Genomic DNA, 18,775 nt, shown 5'->3' on the forward strand with positions numbered 1-18,775 from the left:
TATTGGTTAAAAGAAGAGAAATAAATGATGGCTTTATCGTTTACCACTTCTTTAAAGAAAGACTACAACTGATTTATAATTCTTTTTTGCTTTTAGCAGAACTGAACTAAAAGTTCTTAGGAAAATAGTGGCCCATATCTCACTAATCTGTAATAGAGAATATTGTTATATTCCAGTATTTTTTATCTTAATCTCTTTTGAGTCATGAAAGATGCTGAATGAGTGTAGGAGATAAGACTGACCTTTCACTGGACAGGGTGTTACTGTCATATATTAAGTACAAGGGAAACATCACTTTTTTTTTTTTTAACTTAAGTGAGTTTAGTATTTCAGGTAAAAAGTTACTATTAAAACCTAATTTTAATTCTTTTCTCTTAATCCTTTAGTCAGAAGACAGAGGTAACCACAGCTCTTCATGACATGGTAGACCAACTGGAACACATTCTCAGGTGAGAAAAATGACGATCTTTTGGTTCTATGCTGATTAAGGAGGTCTGTCCGAGAAATGTTACCTTAAATATGCCTAGTGATCATTTCCAGTTTGACTTAGTATTTGTTTGACTCTCTTAGGAGTGAATTTTCTTAATAATGAATATAATACTAGCTTATTTTAGCAGAATGCTACAGTAATGAGAACATGGACTTTGAAGACTAGTAGAACTGTGTTCAAATCTAGGTGTTGTAACTTACTAGCTGTGTGATCTTTGAGCCTAGGGTTTTCTTAGCTATAATATCTACCTCATGAGATGTGAAATTGATACTAGATAAAGCATTTAAAGTACCTCACACATGGTAGGTAAATAAGAAATATTAGTTCCTTCAGCAGTTATTACATCCATCAGCAAACAATGTTTATTATAACCCTAACTTTCCTTTTTGGGTTATACTACATTTGATTGACTATCTGGGTTATATTATATTAGTGACTCTACCAATATTCTTTACTGTGAAAATGAAGTATTAAACTGTCTCTTTTGGAGACTGAAAATTTCTAATTTGCTATTCAGGAAGTTTAATATTGTTTACTAGTGTTCATTTTTATATGTATATATAATGTGCTTGTGTGTAATTTTTAAATATTTGCATTAAAAATGAAATTTTAGGACTAGTAAACTTTGTTCTTCCAATATATAATTATAGAAATTATAGGTAATAACATCACTTGATAGTGGTAATATGTAAAGTATAAGAATTTGGGAATCTACTAATTCGATGTCCCTCTCTTCTCCCCGCCCTCCCTGAAAAATTGAGCATAGTTTGAACAAAGCTTAATGTGTTAAGTCAGTATAGATTCATTCCTTACAAATCTGCATGGTTTCCTTTTTTTCCCTAATGAAATTGAAAAGAGCTTTCTCAAGGAAATACAGTATAATAAACATAATGCATTTCATAAAAAATTATTTCATAATACACATCATTTATTTCACCATACGTTTCTGGGTGTAACCATGGGTTGTCTTGATAGTCAAATTATGCTCTCAGTACCTCAAGGAAACAGTAACACCCTTTAGGTTTCTGGATGATACCCAGGTCTTTCATTGTTCACCTTAATTTACTAACCTTCTAAAAGGAGAACTCTTTTTTCCAGTTCCACCTCATGGCCATTAATAGTTGATAAATGTTTTAGTGTATATAATGTCAGGTGACGTGACCCATGGAACTTATCTTTATGAAGAGTTACTGAATTTTGTCTGACCTCTCTTTAAGCCCAGTAGTGGTTAATTCATAAATGTGAGATTTGGTGAGACAGAAAAGGTGTATATACAATGCTGATAATTATGGAATAGGATATCTCAAGAAGATCCATATGAGAACAGAAATCTTATTTGTTTGTTTATAGAATGGATTCTTGAGGGAAATTGAGCCTTATGGGGTTTCTGTGGTTTTCCAACCCTAAAATTCTTTGCTTATTGCTTTTCTAGCAGCCTTGCCTATAACAGAATACTCACTAAGGTTGTTAAGAGTTAAAGCTGGGTATTGCAATTATAGATTTGTCTTATTTTGCTGACTTGATGCTCTTAGAGCACAGGAAAATTGTAAAAAAAAGATTTTGAGATAAGGATATGCCAGGCTTTTAAAAAAATGTTAACTTATCCCAAGTATATTGTAATAAAAGTCAGTAGGGGAAATAAGATTTGATATATAATTATTAGCTTTTTTTTGCTGAGAATTAATGTAATGTGTAAAATTTGGTCATTCTTCATGCTACTTTTTTTTTAAATACTTTTAACACCTAAGTGCTACTTATGTGTTTAAGATTCTTAGAGCTTTTTTGTTTGGTAGCAAGACTTATTTAAACATTTTTCTTTTTACGTACAGTGTGTCAGAGATTTTGGAGAAACATGGACTTGAGAAACCAATTTCATATGTTAAAAATACTCAGTCTAGCTCAGAAGAGGCACACAAGCTGATGGTTAGATTGACCAGGCACACCGGTCGTAAGTGAGTAATAAAATTAATTGATAATTGTATGTGATTAAGAAAAAGTACGACTTTTTTTCTTTTTCTGACTACATTGGGTTATAATTGACCAACAATAAATTGCACATATTTAAAGTATAGAATATGATAAGTTTTGATATACGTATATACCCATGAAGCCATCACCGTGGCAAAATAATGAATGTATCCATCACCCCTAAAAGCTTTCTCTTGCTCATTTATAATCCCCTCCCTCCTTCTGCTTCTCCTCATTACACCCCCATCCCCTCCCCAGGCTATCACTGATCTATTTTCTGTCTCTATATCATGCTTTGCATTTCCTAGAATTTTATGTAAATGGAGTCATAACAGTATGCACTTTGTTTGTTTGTTTGTTTGGCTTCTTTCACTCAGCATAATTATTTTGTGATTCATCCGTGTTGTATCATGGATCAGTAGTTTATTCCATTTTGTTTGTTGACTAGTATTCCATTGATGGATTTATTGCACTTTGTTTATCTATTCACTTGTTGGTGGACATTTGGTTTACTTTGAGTCTTGGCTTTTACAAATATAGCTGCTATGAATATTCATGTACAAGCCTTTGTATGGACATGTGCTTTCATTGCTTTTGGATAAATCCATAAGAGTGGAATGGCAGGGTCATATGGTAGGTGGATGGTTAACTTTTCAGAAAACTGCCAAACTGTCTTCCAAAGCATTTGTACCATTTTATTTTTTAATCAGTCTTTTAGGAGCGTTCCAATTTCTCTACGTGCTTGTCAGTACTTGCTATGGTCAGTCTTTTAAAGTTTAGTTATTTTAATAGGTATGTTATGGTATCTAATTTTGGTTTTAATTGCTTTCTCCAGTGAGTAATAACGTTGAGCATCTTTTTATGTGGTTATTTGACATCAGTGTATCTTCTTAGATCATATTAAAAATTGGGTTTTTGTATTCTTTACTGATTTTGAGAGTTTTCTTATATATTCAGGATACAAGTCCTTTATTAGATATGTGCTTTGCAAAGATTTTCTCCTATCTATGCCCTATCTTTTCATTCTCGTACCTGTGTCTTTTGAAGGGCATACTTTATAAATTTTGATGAGGTCCAGTTTATCAATTTGTTCTTTGTGCTTTTGATGTCATGTTAAGAAACTTTTGGCACAAAGATTTCCTCCTGCCATTTTTAGTAAAATTTTTAGTCTTACATTTTACAATCAGTTTCATGGCCCATTTTGAAAGTTCATTTTTGTTTATTGTTCAAGGTATAGATTATTTTTTTTTAATATCTGAATATTCCAGCATCATTTGTTGAAAAGACTGTCCTTTCTGTACTGAATTACATTTGCATCTTTGTTGAATATCAGTTTTCCATATTATGGGGGCCTATTTTGGGGTTCTTTATTTTGATCCATTGATCTGTTTGTCTATCATTCCTCTAATAACCATCCTGTATTAATTATTATAGATTTATAGTAATTCTTAAAATAATTGTAGATTTATAGGAAGTCTTAAAATTCTCTCTTTATCTCTGTCTCTTTCAACAGTTTACTATAGTTATTGATTTATGTGCCTTATGTTCCCTTCAAAATCATAAGCTTATCTAAGGCAAGTGTTACAGTCACCAAACATCTAATTTGGAACCTTACATATCATTAGCCCTCTCTCAGTAATTATTAAATGAATAATTTAGAAGGTTTTGACAATTTAAGTCTTAAACTTTCTTTACAGCTATAAACGATGGGTCAACATTTCCCATCATGTTGGCTCTAGTCAAGAACCTACTCTTCAGTAAGAAAGCCTCACTGTTGCTGCCAGATTACCTGCTGTCTTTCCACTGAATCCCTCAAATACTTCTAAAGTCCTTGCAGTTAATTTCTACTTATGGCATTCTACTTACTGTGAATATGTAAGAGAGTATGGCCTCTTTTTTCAAGGTAGTCAACTTGAAATGAATCTTAATTATTTCATATATGCTACTATGGCTTGGCCTTCAGCACCTATCGAATTTTCTTATGCATGTTCTAAATGGTGGCGGATTTCACTGACTGTCACAAATCAGGTTTTACTATCTTGAGTGCAGTACTATTTCTCGCTGGAAAACACACCTCCATTCCAAAGCTGTAACTAATACATCATGTTTGTATTCAGGTATTTCCCTGTCAATTTGCACACCTCTTGTATAGTGCCTCCAGGTTCTTCTCTTGGTTCTTATTTACTGCATGTATTCCAAAAAGACCTTTGGAAATAATGTCTTATAATTTATTTTAATTAGAACCTGTACTTAAGGCTAGCCATGTGTGAGAAAACATTAATACCATCTGTCCCAGTGTTGCTGGCTTCTAGAAGTACAGCTGGACTGCGAGAACTTGAATTCAGCTAGACAGTGCCCAGGTCTGATTTTATGAAGCTGGTGCAAGATGGACACTCACTTTTTCAAACATTTTGCTACTTTTCTGCCTGCGAGCCAAATTTGAAAGAGTCCTTTAATTCTTTGAAGCCCACCCAAAGAGTTCACATACCGAAGTCTAAATAATGGAAGCACTTCAGGGATTATCCTTGAAGACTTGCAAATATATCAGTTTGTTTTGTGTATTTGTATGCTGGAAAAAAAACCGTATTCTCTTAAGCTTTATTACATATCAGATAGAAATAATTGTTCATTTTGTGTAGCAAATAGAAAATGCTATAAGCAAATGAAGCATATGGTTATTAAAAATTTTAGGTGAAAAAAATTCCTGAAGACTAGAATTTTTACAGGAAAGATCCCAAATGCATAATTTTTCCATAGCAATACTATTAAACACAGTCTATTTGCCCTGTTTTTAATGCATAAGAAAGAAAATGATGCGTGGAAAAGGAACACCCAGTTGGTATTTGACAAACAGAAAACAAAACCAAACCTACCCTTTTCAAACAATGAGATTCATGATTATGTAGAACTTCAAGACTAGAAAATAAACATAAATGATGATTCCAAACTCACATATATTCAACAAAGATGAACTTTTGAGAGAGGTAGAGAGAATTACAGCACATTCTCCCTCTTACTAGACAATATTAGTGGTTGTGTATGTGACTACAGAAAAACAAACAGATGTGTTTGTGACTTCCAGATTCATTCATTCACACTTGTTGAATACTACTTTGTACCAGAAAAATATGGGGGGTGTCTTTTCATACATTCTAGTTTAAGTTAATTATCATAATGTACAAAAAAGGAAACTGAAGCTCAAAGAAATTAAGAAATTTATTCAAATCCATACAGGTAACTGAGCTTGTTTTTATACTCAGGAAAAATCTTGTTTCATTGTCTGTGTTTTTTCAAAATTAATCTCATCCCTTCCTTATCATTCTTTGAGATTCTCTTTAAGTGAGAAAGCTGAAATTCAGGAATATTAAATATAGTCACGCAGCTAATATGTGACTCTCTGTGACATTGTTAACAAAACCGTTTCCCCTGTTGCAGGAGAATCTGAACCACTGATTCTCTAACTCTGTAAGTCTGGATACTAACATGAAATGGTATTTGATCAACTAGATGGTGTAGGCCTCACTACTTCATCTCTGATTGGTAAATTGCTCCTAGAGGAACTGTGTAAATGAACTAGAAAACCTGGTAGGGGCTTGAAGCTTTGGTTTTCCCATGTGTGGTCACTGGCTTATCCTTGAGGGGACCCTGAAAACTATGCCTATGGAATTGTTACAAAAGGTATCAGCTCGGTGCTTTGTGACCACCTAGAGGGGTGGGATAGGGAGGGTGGGAGGAGGGAGACGCAAGAGGGAAGAGATGTGGGGATATATGTATATGTATAGCTGATTCACTTTGTTATACAGCAGAAACTAACACACCATTGTAAAGCAGTTATACTCCAATAAAGATGTTAAAAAAAAAAAAAAAGGTACTGACTTTTGTGGGGAATGAAGTTTCTTCCTAAGCCAGATAGGAACTGCAGCTACTGTACAGGGCTTGTCGTACCTGGGCTGTCGCCTGGATGGGAGAGAACCGCCGCAGTGCTCTATCTCAGGCTCTGTGGACTGCCTCAAGGAGTTCCACTGAGAGGAACCACTGGGGCTGCCCGGCTGGCCAGCTGTGCTTTCCGCCTCCAGACATGCCAGGTGTGGCCCCTGTTGCCTTCTGGGTCTGCATGTGTGGTTGAAGTTAAGAACATACCCTGCTGGCGACTGCAGAGTGATGAAGATGGAATTTGAAACTCATTCTCCTGTCTCCAAGTGCTTTTTCTGCTATATCACAGCTGCTTTATCTTACTTTACCGTGGCTTTATTTTACCTTAGAAACTCATAGCTTGTTTGCCTTTGCCATTATCAGTTTTGTGTCTAGGCAGCCTACCGCAGAGGCCACTCTGGCAACATCTCTGGCATTGATGCGTCGCTGCCCAACTTTTCCCTCTATCTTTAGTCAAAGTTTTTGTCCTGGAAATTCAAATGAGATCTATTTCTCTTGATCATCTGGGAGCTGTGTGGCATATAGAATAGTGGTACCAATTTTTTTTTACTTTTGACCAATTGGAGAGAGCAATTTCATGAATTATTTTCTTTTTTACCCCCAGGCAGCCTCCTGTCAGTGAGTCGCATTGGAGAATGTTGCTGCAAGACATGTTAACTATGCAGCAGAATGTTTACACCTGTCTAGACTCTGATGCTTGCTATGAGGTAACTCTACATATGTAAATATTTCCTTTTAATTTTGTAATTTTGGTTGTTACATTTTGTTGATTGGATACAAGATGATGACCATAAGTTTCACTGTAAGTAATAGGATTGAATTATTGAGTAATATTCAATAGCTGGTAATTGAATGGTGCTTTAGAGTTTGAGCACTTTCATACATAACTTATCTTCTTTGTTCATTGCAACACCATCTATTTAGTGGGTTAATTCTCAGCCGGAAAACTCCGAATCGTACGTGGCTCCTCTCTCTTCCATACTTTTGGTGGTCACTAAAATTTGCTTCATGTGCCTGAGAAAAGTCTTTCAAATCTGTCCTCTCTTCATCTCTGCTAAATTGTTGTAATCCTCCAAACTTACTTCCCTACTTCCATATCTCTTCCTCATTTACACGGAAGAGAGTATTCTTCTAAAACAGACCTTTTCATGACACTCCCCTTCTTAAAATGCGCTGCTTGTTCCATATCTACAGTTAGAAGGTAACCGTATTTCTTAGCCTGGCATGAAAGCCACGGCAGATTCCAGCCACCCTGGTCCATTCTCGCCTCTGACACTCCCCGCCATGTGCCCTGTGCTCCAGCGGTGCCAAATCTGTCATGAATTCCTCCACTCACGATGCTGTTTCCTGTTTCTGTGACTTTGTACACATTATTCCCTTTGCCTGGAATATATTCCTCTTTTTTAAATTTGAAAATTGCTGATAACTTTTAGCATTCAGCTCACTAATCATGCCCTCTAGGATGCCTTCCTTTGTCCTTTGATATAACTGTCTCTATTACAGCCTTTCTTTCGAATGCGATGACTTGTTTGTTTCTGTGTGTGTTTCTTCCCTTTGGTCATTAGCTCCTAGGTAGACATTATCATATCATGTTCATCCTCAGCTCCCCCAGGGCATATTATAGTGTCTGGAACATAAAGGATACGTAAGGATGGTGAGTTGACTAGGAATGTAATTTAGGAGAATTTAATCCTTATTTTGGAAGGTATGTGTATTACCACCAAGTTACTCATGCTTTGTATGGAAAAATGATCCAGCGAACCCATCTTTAATGAGACACAGTTTCAAAGAGGTTCCCGTTTGAATTTGCCTGTCAGACAAGCCAGATCAGAATCGTGTGGAATATTTCTTGTGTTGCTCTGCTCTGACATCACGAAGCATAACCCACTGATAAAATGAGAGTTATAAAATAGGTCTCTGTTTTGTGAAATTGGTTGGTATTTTAATTTAAGGTAGTTTTAACAGAAGAGCGCTAATATAGACTGTTGAGAAATGAGTGGTTTTATATTTGAACTTCAGGTTTTTATGTGCTTGATGAGTGTAAAGTTTATATTGATGATTACACTCTCAGACCACATACAGCTGCCAGTAACTTCACCTTTGTATCTAAAGCAAAACTTGAAATTCAGTTTCAGGAGAAAATAATCTATATGCACATGGGGTCCGAAATCTTACTGTCATTAGTAACACTGCTTGAAGTAGTGTTTTTAAGTGGGAGTAGCGTTATTTCCTGGTACTTTCTGATTCTGATTGAAAAATAAGCATGAAGTATATTACATTTGAACTCGCTCCTGTGTAGAGTCTATCATAACAACTTGACGTATTAAATTGTTTCAGTTATATTTTAACACCTTTGTATTAGGCTTTGATATTTTAATGACTTCGCGCTGTTAGTCTTTCTCCTTTGAGAAAACATTTGAAAGCATATTATAACTGTCCTGAACCGATTCTAGAAGGTAATACAGATTTGGCAAACTTACATTTTAAAATATTTTAGTGATGTTTAAATTATGCTATATTGTCTTACTGACCTGTGGCCACTGTATTCGGTTTTGCTGTCATTGGAAAATAATTTTAAATCTCATTGACATAATTTTGATGAGGTGCAAGATTTCTATACAGCCTGTAGAGCAGAAATCTATATGGTTCATTTCAGCAAAACCTTTAAAGTATTAGAGTGAATGAATTTTATTTTTCAGTATTGGGCATTGACTCTTTATGGCTTACCTGAATAAGCCAAAGGAATAGAGAAATTGTTACATCTAAGTCATTTTGGTCACATGGAGCAAGCCATTTTCACCTGTCATATAAGCGATTAGGGTTACTCACTGATAATTCGCTTTCTGTCGCAATATGGATTTTATAGCAGATCTCTTGTAGGTATTAGTAATTTTATCCTTATCAGTCATTTTAGGATAGGCCTGTCTAAAAATGTCTTCTCCAGAAGCCTAGAAACAAGTGAAAATAAGGGGGTCCTATGAAAATTGGGTAGCCTTCCTAATTATAAGGAAACTCTTGCTTCTCCATGAAATCTGCTTTTTATCTCTTGCTTCTTTTTCTGTGTTATCCTCATCCAACAGTGGCATGATAGGAAAGAACATTCTTGGGGAAATTCTTGTGCTATTTATATATTGACTCTATTAGTGTGGGTTTAAAGGGAGCTCTTTAATAGGACTTTTTTGGATTAAGTAGATAATCTCAATTATAGAATAAATTTTATGTTAATTGATGCTATTAGTTGCCTTGTAAAATACAATGACATTTGCATAACTGCCTTCCATCAGTGGCTTTTGTTTTATTTAAATAGTTTTTAAATTGCAGATTAGAAAAAAATGTTATGTGGTGTATTGTAATTCTAGTGACTAGATGTAAGTAGAACATTTGTAGCTTGGGTGTTTAGTTTATGAGACTGACTTCAGATGCTTTAAACAGTCATTAATTATGTGTGTCATATTCAAAGATTTTCTTTTAAAAAATTGAAATGTTATAAATACCTTAAGCAGAGTGTGGGACAGTATGTCTAATGGATCCTGTTTTTAATAAGTATGAACTTTGGATATTTTACTCAAATATTTGTTGTAACACATTAAAATATTATGCTTACCATTGGTTTGTTCGGTTAAATTATTTCTTCTTCTTCCTAAAAGAGGGATTTTTGTATTGAGGTGACATTCACATAACATAATACTAACCATTTTAAAGTGTGCTTCATTGTCATTTAGTGCATTCATAAATATTGTGCAACCTCTACCTGTAGGATGGATGTATTTTTTAAAATTTATTTCACTTGGATATCAGAGCCTCCATTGTGTCAAGAACTGAGTCCTCCCTCTTTAAGCACTAATTCCAGTTTCTTCTTTTTCCCAGATATTTACAGAGAGCCTTCTGTGTTCCAGTCGCCTTGAAAATATCCACCTGGCTGGGCAGATGATGCACTGCAGTGCTTGTTCAATAAATCTACCAACTAGTGTAACCCATAAAGGAAAAACCCAGTACAGGGTCAGTTATGAAAAAAGTATTGACTTGGTTTTGGCTGCCAGCAGAGAGTACTTCAATTCTTCTACCAGCCTCACTGACAGCTGCATGGATCTGGCCAGGTAGAGGAACTCTGTATTCTCTATAAGAGGGAAGAGGGAAGTCAGAATATACAAACTTTATTGTTGGTTTTATTCTCTACCTCACAAAATATGTTATCACAAGTACAGATTGACTCTACTATATGGGACACCGTTATTTATTGCTTGAATATAGAATGAAAACTTAATTGTGTCATAAGTATTTATCAACTTTCTTGGGACCCTTTTTCTCTAGCACACTTTCCCACAGTCATTCTAGATGATTATCTATAAGGTTATAGTTTTCTTCTATTGGAAGAGATTCAAGTGGTAGGCAGCAAATTCAAGTTCTGGAAAATTTCAACACATTAGGTCGTGTCTATATCCTTTACATGGCTTCTGCTCTGATTAGATGATAAAGCTCAAAAGTCCCTTCCAGGTGGAAATTTCTGGACTCTGAATTCTGTTCCTCTCTTAGCCTGTTGTACAGGAAAGTTTGTGTTCCTCTTTTTACTATTGATTCTTAGGAGCTTTTTTTGCATATGGGACACGTGCCCTTTGCCTCTCTTAATGGTTAAACTGTGTTGCCAAGTTTTTATAATATACAATTTATCTTTCAAATGGCTATTGTGAATTTTTAAAAAATTCGGTTGTTATTCTTTTTTCTGTCTTTTGTGTCATCCTTTGAAAGACCTTTAATTCCCAAGACCATTAAAATAGTTTTTCGTATTGTGTTTTTAATACTTTGGTGGTTTTATTTTTGCATGGAAATTTTAGGCCCATTTGGAATTTATTTTGATGTAAAGATTGTGGTAGTTGTTTAGAGTTACTTTTCCCCTCAAATAACTGGTAGTTGTTTCAACTCTAGCAAAACTTAAAGGTAACTTTTTTCCCCCAGTGATATCTTATCACAGAAAGAATCATGTTTTCTCAAGCCATGTTATTGAACTTGACAAAGTTGTTTAAAATAGTAAATTTTTTCCTTCTCTCTCAAGGGATAGTATTTCTATTTCAGATGATGAAAATATAAGATAGAACAACTGGGAGTTGTGTTTGACCTAAATCTTTTTGACAGATGCTTCTAGAGATCATTTTTGAAACTACACAGTACTTGCAGTATTTGCCTTTCATCCATCCCCTTTTCTCCTACAAGGACACACCTTAATTTAAAAAAGATGTCATATGTGTATAATGTGGCACCAAACTGACTGAGACCTGTGAGCCCAGATGTATTTAATTGTTTACAGTTTTATTGAAATAGAAAATAGCTCATCCATTCTTATGGATTAAATTACTATTTATTTACTAGTTTTTTTTTTAATTGAGGTAGCAGTACATCCACAAGATAAAATATTTAAAAATACACAAAGGATACATATGGAAGATGTCTTTCTCCTCATTTGAGTTCCTCTAACTTTATCCCTCAGTTATATTTTTAATCAGTTTCCTGTGTATCCTTCCGGAATACCTTATTAAAAGTTACCCCCTTCTTTCTTAAATCACACATAAGTGTATACTACTTTTACCTATCTTTCTGTGTCTTGTTTTATTCACTTATGATCTATATTGTGGTTTTTCCATGTGAATACATATAGGTTTGTTTCATTCCTTTTTGATGGTTGTAGACTATTCCATCGTTTGACTTTTATACAATTTATTTAATTAGTTCCTGATTTAGTGTATTTTATTTTAAAAAGACTGTGGTAGTGAACATCTATAAATTATGTCTGGGCATGTGAGAGCCTGTCTCTAGTATAAATTCCTAGAACTGGGATTCCTGGGTTCAAAGTGCAGTTAGAATTTTGGTAGATGCCACAAATAGGTTGTATACTGTTTATCCTTGAACCAGTAGTAAGTATGTGTTAGTGTTCATCTGATTTAAATCCCCAAATTTTGCAAGAGCAAGCTAGGCCTATATCTGTCGTTTGGTCATGTAGGTAGATCCTGGGGCCTAGATATTTTCATGTGATGGTCCATGATTTTAGCATTGTTAGCTCTTCATGGCCTGATATCTACCTGTCTTTCTAGTCTCATGCCCCACTGTTCCTCTCCATGCACCTTTCAGAAAACAGGTTTATTGTTAACTACAGTATTTATTAAGTATACTTTCTCTGAATTTAAAAAAATTTGCTTAAAATACTCCGTAGGTATCACAAATTCGTAGATTATCAAATCACTTTAATCTGTATTTATCTCAGAACTACATCACCAACTGATTGTTTCTGATCAGAAAAATGTCTCTTGTGCAGTTTCTTAGGTTATTCCTTTTCCTTTGAGAGACAAAATTGTGACCGAATCAAGCCATTTCTGTTTTCCTTAAAAGAATAACTGGAAATTAACTGTATTCCTTCTGTTTTTTTTTAATCCTTTGTACATGATCATTATCTTTTGAGTCAACAGTAAACAGAGCACTAAACCCAGAGCTAACGTATCTTGCTTTATACTGTGATACCTTACGTACTATCAGCATAACCCTGCGCAAATTGCTTCACCTCTGAGCTTCAATTCTGGCTTCCTTAAAAAGCAGATGGTGATATTTGCCTGTCTCACAGGCTTGCTGTGAGGATTAAATAAGATATCAGAAAGCCTGTAGCAGAATACCTGGAAGGAAGTTGGTTTTTGATAAATGTGTTGGATCTCTATGTTGTTGTAAAGGCAACTTAGCTGAACATATGTTACTTTTCCTTCTTAAAAATGAATTTCTCCTAGGTGCTGCTTACAGCTGATAACAGATAGACCCGCTGCCATTCAAGAGGAGCTAGATCTTATCCAAGCCCTGGGGTGCCTCGAAGAATTTGGGGTAAAGATTCTGCCTTTGCAAGGTGAGTTTTCTATTTAGTCTTGCACTATTATTAACTTATTTTTCATTAGTTCACTAATGTTCCCTTTTAGGTTTTTAACTAAAGAGTACTTTTGGTCATTGAGTCCATTAGCAATAGATTCTGCCCTCTGTCCCATTTTTCAATAACAGTACAGCAGTGAGGCTATTGGATAAAAACAAAAATAGAAATTGGGGAATATGGATGAGTATTTAATGTACTTGAAATCTTAGTAATATACCATGCTTAGGGCAACAAGCAAAAAACCAAACTTGAGCGTTCCAGTAAAAGGAAGTTTAGAGAAAATGATGATCCACTGCCATGTGTAGTTTCAGTTTTCCCCCTTAATTTTATTGGGCTAGAAAGAGTGGTAACAGTAAGGAAATCAGCTGATTAGAGTTATAAACCTAGAGTTTCTCTAAGAAGAATATAAGAATTCATCAAACAAGGCCATTGAAGCATCTGTGAAAACCCGGGCTTTTAGGTACATAGAATGATGATAATATCTGTAAGTGTTGTTTTGAAAATCAGGTTAGAAATATGTAGAAAGTACCTTTCTCATAGTTACTGAATCTGAAATGTTGAAGTAGTGATACACATTTTCTTAAAAATATATATACTAGGAGAAAAACACATAAAACAGCAGATGTTGAGGTAAAAACCCCAATTTTTTGATTGAGAAAAGTTATGAAAAAGTTTGACGTATATTGTATCAGTTAGTTTTTGTTAGACTGTCCTATAGTAAAAAAAAAAAAAACAACTCAAAAATCTCATTGTGATGTGATAAGTTTAAACCTGGCATTGTAGCAGCAGAGGCAAAAGATCAGGAATCCTGTGATGGTGACTCTTAAGCATTTGCTTAGAAGTGGCATGTGTCACGTCCACTCACACTTCATTGCCGTAGAAGTCACATGGCCAACCTGAAAGTTAGTGAGGTGGGTATTTGTGACATGAAAACAATACAGTCTGCGGAAGCTATACTCAGATTAGATATGAGCCGTCCTGATTGTGAAGTAACTGAAGTCTACATCTACCTTATATTTTAGAGTAAAGGCCACCCCAGGATTACTGTACTAGCAGTTGCATGAATAGCTATCTTGAAATAGCCCAATACACACTACAGTATTTATGGGTAAAGAGACATGATATTTGCAAATGGTTCAGGAAAAACAGATGTGTGTAGATACATATGTTTATGTGTATATGTGCATGTGTTTGGGGGGAGGGTGGAAGGGCATGCATGATTGCAAGTGTGAATGAAGCAAATGATTAACAATTGGTTGATCTTGGCAAAAACTGTAGAGGAGTTCTTTGTACCATTCTTGCAACCTTTCTGTGAGTATGAAATTTAATCATAATAAAAACTTACTCCCCACCCCCCAAAAAAAAAGCCTATTCCAAAGAAAAACTACTACCTTTCTCCTTTATATCCACAATCCTTGGGCCCCCTCCCACCTACCTAGAAGAAGTTTTGGGGGAAAATAGGATGTATGTTATACAGCCACGGATTTAGGAATGGATATGAAGGTGTGAAAAATATTTAAGGAGCTGGATTGAATTCAGGTCCCATCACTTTCAGTGACCTTAGCCAAAGTACTTAATCTTTCTGCACCTCAGTTTCTTCCCCTGTGGATAATAGTACCTGCCTTGTTAGGTTCTGCCTTGTAGGATTAACACACATAAAGCACCTACAACAGTGCCTAGGGCATAGGTCATATTCATTTCATGTCAACTACTATCATGATAATTGTTATTGTTGTATTTACTGGGTCCCAGCTTCCCAGGTAGTGCCATGTTTCTTAAAAGTTAACACCTCTATCCTGAATAGATACCATTTCTTCCTAGCATATATATAATACTCTTTAACTCAAGTTTTTTTTTTTCCCCCTTTAAGTGTGCTTAATTACCTCATAGTGTGAATTAGTGTGATCAGACATGTTTTATTTTCCTAACATCTAGCTTAAGTGAGAGGATTGGGACTGTTTTTAGAGAAAAGTTAATAAATTGGATCAGTGAGCGCTTTGAGGACTCCTGCCCTCCAAACTGGTATGATGTGGTGGAGGTAGAAGATGGATATTTGGAACACGGACTGGATTTTAGGGGGTTGAGGTAAGGTGGCGAGACTGGTGTACCAGGAAGTATGCGAAGTTTTCAAAAACAGATACCGCCTTCTTTAAAATTTTCCCTAAGTCCTGACCTGGCACTTGAAAAGGTGACACTTTTTCTTAGCTTCAGAATGCCAGTTCATTTGCTGTGTTTCAGAAGTTTGGTGATAAAGAAAAGATCCATGCTCTACATTATTTATTCAGAAGCAACAGTAACTTTACTGTTTTTTAAAAATTGTGTCTTTTACTTAATTCTTCTTGATCTGGGGGTTAACACAGTTTTCATTTTGCTTGGTTGCCATAACAAAGTGTTATGTCCTTGGTCACAAGTCTACAGTACGTCTTTCTTTGTAGTGCGACTGTGCTCTGATCGGATCGGCCTCATCAAGGAGTGTATTTGCCAGTCCCCGATGTGCTACAAGCAATCTACCAAACTGCTGGGCCTGGCTGAGCTGCTGAGGGTAGCAGGTAAGTTCTGAATGCTAAACTGCAGAGTACGGATCTGTGTCATTCTCGACATCACCTAGGCAAACGTCGGAATATGTGCTTCTAGGTGTCCGAGCAGCTGCTTTTGGGCAAGGATTTGTCTTTCCTAGAAAGGTTGGCGTGTTATAAAACTGTGTACCTGTATTGGGCTGCTTGGACCTTCTGTTCTTCAAAGGAGGGCAGGCTTATTTGGGGTGCCGCGAAGTGGTTTCGAGGTCAGAAACAGAAGTCAGGGTTACCATTCATAACCAGAAAACTGAAAAGGAGGACCAGCCAGCCGTACCAGTTCAGCTTCAATGTTGACATTTGGTGTGATATTTTTGATCCTGAATAATTTCGTAGAAAAATGTGTGCCTTTACTATTTGGTCAGGTTTTCACATGTGTTATTTCATTTTCTGTTAAATGGTGTTGATGATGTATTCTTCCTATTTTACGAGGGAAATTGAAGATCAGAGAAGTTAAGTATCTTGCTCAGCAGGGTTAAATAGCAGACCATGGCTTTCAAGAAAAGTCTTTCTGACTCTGCACTTCATGTTTTGCACTATTCTGCTTACCAATCTTTTAATACTTTTCTTTTGTATTTTTGACTTATCCAACATGTATCCCACCTGATGGACATCATCAAGTGGGTTCTCATCTTCTTAAACAGATTTTAAATGTGCAGCTGAAATTTTTCAAATGGATCCAGCACAATTTTGTGACAGTTACCTTCCCGTTTCAACTAAAAGAATAAACACGAACCCCCTGCTGACTTGAAACACTAGTTATCTGTACTACACGTGTCTGTCTGTTTGCTAAGTGGTCTTCCTTTGGGACACCATCCATCTCCCAGCCCATGTGATCCCGGGAGACTTGCCAATCAAGATGCTTTGCCACAGTTGTTGGCCACAATATTCTATCCACCAGCCAGTTCAGGGATGACCATGTGACTCAAACAGAACCAATCAGAATCTTTCCTGATTCTTGGTATATAAACACAGGAAGACAGAGGCTCTTTCTTCCTTTCCAAATGAAAGTCATAAGGATACAACCTTGGGGATGCTGGCAGTCATTTATCTGATCAGTTTTCTGAAAATAAATGCATTTGAGAGAGAGAAAGAAAATACCCCAATGATATCCTACATGCCTCTGGGTCTAATCCTGCCTAAAGAGACTTCTAACCCCAGAATTCTTTTACTTAAATTGAGATAAATTCCATTTTTAGCTTAAAAAAAAGTAAAGGGGATTTTTGTTTATTTTGAGCTTTAAAAAATATATATTTAGTATATTTAGTGGACGCACTTATTAATGTTTTAAAATTTTTATGTGTAGAACTCCTCTTCTTAAGGCCTATAGTTTTAGTAAATTTTATTGTGTCAGTTGTCCTTCTCTAGCCTATCCAAAAGCGTAACACTAGCATCTTCACCTTTGGACTTGCAGCAGCCTGGGAAGGGTGCTGACACTGTGACTGGGGCCAGGCATCCATCGTGAGGCATCTCAGATGGCTGCGGAGAAATTGGGTGTGGAGTCAGAAGACTGGTCCACTCCTGACTGTCCCGTTCATTTGCTAAATGACTCAAGCTTCAGTTTCTGCACCTGGAAAATAGGAATGACACCCCCCTTGCTTCACCTGCCAGATTATAAGAGACCCACACGAGTTAATGCATATAGAAGCACTTTGTAAACTTTGAAGCACTCTGATCATCAGGGAAGAATTTCATAAGGATCCAGTTCATAGAAACGAATGAAGCAGTCAGGGATGCCGTCTGCATTTTCCATGTACCTGCCCACTAGGATTAATTTCCGTTTTTGTCTTTGTGGCGTTCACATAGAAACGGGAAGATCAGTGATCTTGGCAAACCTGCATTTATAATGGTATGAACATTCTTCTTCAGTCCTGCAGAGCACATTTATGTGGACCACATGGTGTTCAGACCGCTTTTCTTCATTGCAGCTATTTTAGTTCTCGTATTTGGAACCATCTCAACTTGGCCACCTCTATTTCACAAACTTTAATGTGGAATCTGTATTATAACTTCAGTGCAGTATCATTAAAAAATAAGACTAGTATCTACATTTCATTCAACATAGTGTTTTTATTGTGAGCCCCCTGAGTACACATGATAGCTAATACGTACCCGTGACTGCTGTGTGCCAGTTCCCTTCTGTGCCCTTTTAACGTACTAGCTCTTTGCTGTGCACAACAGCCTCTTATTAGCCACATTTTACAGATGGGGAAATAGAGGCCTGAGAGAGCTAAAGTAATATCACTTTGTCAGGTACTTTGGATACAGGGTTCTGTTACACACCTGCTGCCCTCTGGGGATTTAGAATCTTAGAGGTCTGCGGAAGCAGTGAATTATGCTGCATCGTGGGGTGTGATGGTAGCACATGGCTTCTGTAAACAAATGTTATAGAACTTGAAGAAAGGCAATTCTAATATTTTGCTGGGGGTGGAGTGGTATTAAGGAAGGGATCACAGGCAGGTGACATGTATCTGAAGCTTATAGAATGTTATAGTTATTTATTGCTGCTTTACAAACCACCCGCAAACTTAGTAGCTTAAAATAACAACAGTCACGTCTTTTTGTCTCTCCCAGTTCTGGTGGTTGACTGGGCAGTTCAGGGTCTTTTATGAAATTGCAGTCAGATATAGCAGCTAGGGATGGGCTCATCTCAAAGCCTGCTTTATTCCCATGTCTGGCATCTGGGCTGAGAAGATTTTTTAAAGAGCCGGGGAATGGAGTAGCTAGGGCTTTCTCTTCTCTGTGTGGTTTCTCCTTAATGTCTTTCCTTATGGTGTTCTCAGACTACCCAGATTTCCTACGTGGCTGAGGGATCCCAGAGTCAGCATCCCAGCAGAAACCAGCAAAACTTCATGTCATTTTTCTATAATTTAGCTTTGGAATTTGGGTAGCTTCATTTCCATTGTGTCTCAT

At 36.2% G+C, this 18,775-nt stretch overlaps 1 protein-coding gene across 2 annotated transcripts in view; it reads left to right on the forward strand.

Annotated features, from left to right (window-relative positions):
* Positions 1 to 18,775, forward strand: part of NBAS (NBAS subunit of NRZ tethering complex) — a 333,954-nt gene that overhangs the window by 153,769 nt on the left and 161,410 nt on the right. For both annotated transcript variants that reach the window (XM_082426421.1, XM_082426422.1), the window contains 6 exons: positions 387 to 449; positions 2,320 to 2,442; positions 6,996 to 7,098; positions 10,259 to 10,488; positions 13,156 to 13,268; positions 15,725 to 15,838. In XM_082426421.1, coding sequence (XP_082282547.1) covers positions 387 to 449; positions 2,320 to 2,442; positions 6,996 to 7,098; positions 10,259 to 10,488; positions 13,156 to 13,268; positions 15,725 to 15,838 — 746 coding nt within the window. The remainder of the gene's footprint in view (positions 1 to 386; positions 450 to 2,319; positions 2,443 to 6,995; positions 7,099 to 10,258; positions 10,489 to 13,155; positions 13,269 to 15,724; positions 15,839 to 18,775) is intronic.

Source organism: Balaenoptera physalus, assembly GCF_965194825.1.
Source record: "Balaenoptera physalus genome assembly, chromosome: 15".
NCBI classification, from domain to species: Eukaryota; Metazoa; Chordata; class Mammalia; order Artiodactyla; family Balaenopteridae; genus Balaenoptera; species Balaenoptera physalus.